This window comes from Oncorhynchus nerka, linkage group LG28 (genome assembly GCF_034236695.1).
Source record: "Oncorhynchus nerka isolate Pitt River linkage group LG28, Oner_Uvic_2.0, whole genome shotgun sequence".
Lineage (NCBI taxonomy): Eukaryota > Metazoa > Chordata > Actinopteri > Salmoniformes > Salmonidae > Oncorhynchus > Oncorhynchus nerka.
The window spans coordinates 62504775-62509742 of NC_088423.1; the positions used below are offsets into that span (position 1 = coordinate 62504775).

At 39.3% G+C, this 4968-nt stretch overlaps 1 protein-coding gene across 1 annotated transcript; it reads left to right on the plus strand.

Annotated features, from left to right (window-relative positions):
• The first annotated feature begins 779 nt into the window (after positions 1 to 779).
• LOC115113505 (high choriolytic enzyme 1-like) lies at positions 780 to 3483 on the plus strand. Its single transcript, XM_029641258.1, has 9 exons — positions 780 to 890; positions 994 to 1027; positions 1235 to 1312; positions 1398 to 1550; positions 1836 to 1953; positions 2121 to 2299; positions 2662 to 2743; positions 2903 to 3027; positions 3216 to 3483. The coding sequence occupies exons 1-9, from the start codon at positions 822 to 824 to the stop codon at positions 3239 to 3241; spliced, it is 864 nt and encodes a 287-aa protein (XP_029497118.1). The 5' UTR covers positions 780 to 821; the 3' UTR covers positions 3242 to 3483.
• The last annotated feature ends 1485 nt before the right edge of the window (positions 3484 to 4968 follow it).

The following is a 4968-nucleotide window of genomic DNA, read 5'->3' on the forward strand; positions in this document are numbered from 1 at the left end:
GACCATGCCCCAGGACTACCTGGTCTGATGACCTCTTGCTGTCCCAGTCCACCTGGTCGTGCTGCTGCTCCAGTTTCAACTGTTCTGCCTGCAGCGATGGAACCCCGACCTGTTCACCGGATGTGCTACCTTGACCCAGACCTGCTTTTTTAAACTCTCTCTACCGAACCTGCTGATTTGACCTCTGAATTCCCGGCTATGAAAAGCCAAGTGACATTTACTCCTGATGTACTGACCTATTGCACCCTCTACAACCACTGTGATTATTATTTGACCCTGCTGGTCATCTATGAACATTTGAACATCTTGGAGAACAATCTGGCCTTAATGGCCATGTACTGTTATAATCTGCACCTGGTACAGCCAGAAGAGGACTGGCCACCCCTCAGAGCCACCGTGCTTCTACATCTGCATTGCTCGCTGTTTGAGGTTTAGCACTTTTTGACATCTGCTAATGTAAAAAGGGCTTTATAAATAAAAAAAAGTGCTCTTATTCCTTTATGCAAGCTCTTATTTAATTGTTTTCAATATTTTAGTTCAATGGCACCCTTCCGTTCTAGTACAGTTGTATTGTATTTATCTTATTAATTACCCATGACATGTATGCAAGACATCACAAAACCACAGTCCCCAAAATTTGAGGAACACTTCTTTTTAAACATCTTGAAGCAAGACTTTGGTTGAATTGGTCAACATCTACAGCTATTTTGCAATTTACCAGTATTCTGAGCAAAGACAGCGTCTGTCAGCCGACATTATATAAACTGCAGGTCTATCATGTTCACAACAGATTGATCCTGGGCATCCTGCAGTCCTTCACCATGGCACCTGTCTTTGTGCTGTCCATTTTCATCGCTGTTCTCTGCTCAGTTCAGGGCCGATCTACAGGGGTAAGGGTCTATCTGAGACTATTGAGAAACAGCTGTGCATGATGATGAATTATGTGCGTTTTAAACAAACTTGTACATATTTCCTTCTGCTGTTGCCACACAGAAAGCCTCATATGAATGGAGTGAAGAGGACATTGGTATGCTCATCCTGTATTTATAAACATTGAGCTATTGCATGACATTGTATTGGACATTGTATCATCTAAATATCATGTTTCATAAACTAAATCAGTTTTTTATTAATCATTCATTGTTATAATGTAAATGACATATATTATCTTATTAAAATATGAGTTATTAGGGACACAGTTGCATTTAAGCACATTTTTTATTCCATTCCACAGACGGCACTAGCACCAACAGCATTGAGGAGGATGAATACTCTGCTTCAACGCTCATTGAGAAGGCCAACAGAAATCTTGGTATGGAAGCCTGTACATTCCTACTCTATATTTAATGGCATCAAGAATGGATAGCAGATAACCTTCACTTGGTGTTGTTTTCTAGGACAAAGACTTGATGAGCCACTAGTCATGTTTGGGGACATTGCAGTAGATACTGGGTTCATGAACGCTGACCCCTGCACAGCTCGCGGATGCAAGTGGCAGAAGTCTTCTGATGGGAACGTTTACGTGCCCTTTGTGATCTCTAATCAATACTGTAAGTATTTTGTTCTCTGAAACGATTTTATGCTGAGCCTAATGGTTTGGTTTTACTATAGTATATGAGTGTGTGTGTGTGTGTGTGTGTGTGTGTGTGTGTGTGTGTGTGTGTGTGTGTGTGTGTGTGTGTGTGTGTGTGTGTGTGTGTGTGTGTGTGTGTGTGTGTGTGTGTGTGTGTGTGTGTGTGTGTGTGTGTGTGTGCGTGTGTGTGTGTGTGTGTGTGTGTGTGTGTGCGTGCCTGTGATTATAGAGTTTCTGACTTTCTTATTGCTCCATTGAGCAGCGGCCCGGGAGAGGTCCGTAATTGAAGGTGGGCTGCAAACCTTTGCTGCATCAACCTGCATCCGATTCTTTCCCCGAACCAATCAGAGGGACTTTGTGGACATCCAGTCTCAGTCAGGGTATGACCACTGCACATTACATTACTAGGCCTGTTGTACTTGTCTTTTGCCACTCTTATTTACCTAGTATTTACGTGACAATTTACTTGACTGTTTTATTGCATAAAGATAATACTTTATCACTTTTAGAAATGACCTTTGTCTTCTGTATGCACCCTTATTTGTAGCTGTTTCTCATTTATTGGACGCCGGGGGAATGGCCAGGTCGTGTCTCTGAGTAGGAACGGATGTGTCTTTCTGTCTGTGGTGCAGCATGAACTGCTGCATGCCTTGGGCTTCAACCATGAGCAAACACGCAGTGACCGGGATAGCAATGTTCAAATCCTGACGCAGAACATTATTCCTGGTTAGTGCTTTATAATGCTTTATAATACTTGTTTTTTTTAAACATAATTTCATAGGGAAATAATAAATAGATTGTGCACAATATTCTTCCTGCCCCTTTTGAGTAAGAAATCTTAGTAACACTTTTATAACTTTAATGGGAAAGCCTTATTAAACTATTTATAGTGCACTACTATTTGATTATAATAATAATACATTAGTATTTCATTATTTGTAAACATGTAGAAACATTGAGAAGAATTATAAACCTTACAATTAATATGCATTTACACTATTCATAATCATCTGTAAAACATTTCTTTACAAGAGTGAATGTTATTATACTGTGTAAGAAAATGATTTATCATACATTTTCCATCCTAGGAATGGAATTCAATTTCAGAAAGATCAACACGATTAACTTGGGGACTCCTTATGACTATAATTCTGTCATGCACTACTCAAGGTAAATTAAAGAAATTCATATAAAGGTTTTATTTACTGCGATAACAGCTGGAATGTTACATGGCTAAAATAAGAGAAATCCTTTCATAGTCTACTCATGTCATCCTCTAATTTCAATTGATAGCTTCAGAGTTTTCTGTCCTATGTTGTCTGGTTCCAGGTTTGCCTTCTCCAGCAACAGGCAGCCCACCATTCTTCCAATCCCTGACAATAATGCAGTTATTGGCAGGGCAACTCAGATGAGCCCCATTGATATTCTGCGGATCAATCGTCTCTACAACTGCAGTAAGTGCTAGTTTAGGAATACCTGTTTATTATAACTGTGAAGGATAAAAGTTGTGATTATTGTACCTGCCTGTAAGCTTCACCCCACCGTTGCTCAATCAATTACAAATATTTGGGGATATAGTATTTGAAATGAAGTATGTATTATAATTATAATTGTATTTTCTCTTTCCCTTCTCTTTTACTAGCGGGACAGCAGTTAGACTTGATTTGACAAGTGCGATGGTAGAGCGTCTGCTGAGGATTGGAACTGCAGTTATAGCTTGCTTTTCAACTTTGAACATGAACTCAATAAACAAACTATACGTTATGCTGAAAGAATGAATTGAGACGTAGATAATCATTTCTGTATATCAGATCTGGTATGGCTTATCATAGATAGAACTTTGGTATGGCAAAACAATGTACTGCAGACTACTGAAACATTATCACAATAAACATGTGTAGTAATGTGTATTTGATAGTCTATGTTTTTTGAGGGCTTATGTTTATTATTCTGATTGCAAATGGTACATTGATGGTGATTATCATATAATGTGCATAGGTGTCTAAGTGGTTTCGTGACTAAAACTAAAACCTTTTGTATTTTTTAGGCGAGTTAACAAGGCTATCTCACCAAAGCCTACAGCAATAACACTCATCCAAACTCCCACATGCACAGAAAATCCTTTATTATACAGGACAACAAAATAATTTTACATTCTGTTACTTTTACATTTCGGAAGTCTGAAACAATGACATGAGCTTAAAAAACATTGTAGAGGGAGTGTCCAGCACAGTCAAGGATAGTAGCCCATTCATTTTTTCAGTAACACTTAACTAAGAGGTTGAAATTGTAAAGGGTTTATAAAGGGTTTATAATTACATTATGAATCATTATTTAATCATTTGTAAATGCATTTATAAACCATTAATAAACAGTTGTATCGCATTGGTCAAAATAGTGCAATAACTTGTCAGTGTTTGCCAAATAGTGAGCCAATATCTACCTACAGTTATTAACACTTTATAAATGCACTTACACATGCTTATAAGATTAACCCTTATGTATCATTATGCAACCTTATTTTCAATAGTTGCACAGTTGAACAATAGTTATTTTCTCACTTTTGGGTGTGATGCATTGATGCTCTGTCCCAGGAACAGAAGAGGTTGGTTTAAATGATGACCTGGCCAAATGTACATCCAGGACATTATTCAATTATCGTTCCTAATATATTACCCCTTACCAGATTATATCAACATACTTACCACTGCTCAGTGATAGTCCACGTGTGGTGAACGCTCTGGTGTTAAATGGTAACCGTAATGCCTTTGGTTGGTGAAATGGCGGAGGAGGTATCTTCTCACAACGTTGAAAGTTTTGGTCTTCATACCCACCATTCATTGACTAAATATGTTGAACAAAGTGTTGAATCTTTTCTCATTTACAGTACCAGTAAAATGTTTGGACACACTTACACACTCAAGGTACTAAACGATATCATAACCGCCATCGATAAAAGACAGTACTGTGCAGCCGTCTTCATCGACCTCGCCAAGGCTTTCGACTCTGTCAATCACCATATTCTTATCGGCAGACTCAATAGCCTCGGTTTCTCGGATGACTGCCTTGCCTGGTTCACCAATTACTTTGCAGACAGAGTTCAGTGTGTCAAATCGGAGGGCATGCTGTCCGGTCCTCTGGCAGTCTCTATGGGGGTGCCACAGGGTTCAATTCTCGGGCCGACTCTTTTCTCTGTATATATCAATGATGTTGCTCTTGCTGCGGGCGATTCCCTGATCCACCTCTACGCAGACGACACCATTCTATATACTTTCGGCCCGTCATTGGACACTGTGCTATCTAACCTCCAAACGAGCTTCAATGCCATACAGCACTCCTTCCGTGGCCTCCAACTGCTCTTAAACGCGAGTAAAACCAAATGCATGCTTTTCAAC

Bases quoted from the DNA above. Each gene is read 5' to 3' on its own strand.
- LOC115113505 (XM_029641258.1), top strand. From the start codon at position 822: ATGGCACCTGTCTTTGTGCTGTCCATTTTCATCGCTGTTCTCTGCTCA. The intron at 1,551-1,835 runs GTAAGTATTTTG...TCCATTGAGCAG, and splicing joins TGTGATCTCTAATCAATACT to CGGCCCGGGAGAGGTCCGTA. The intron at 3,028-3,215 runs GTAAGTGCTAGT...CTCTTTTACTAG, and splicing joins CAATCGTCTCTACAACTGCA to CGGGACAGCAGTTAGACTTG.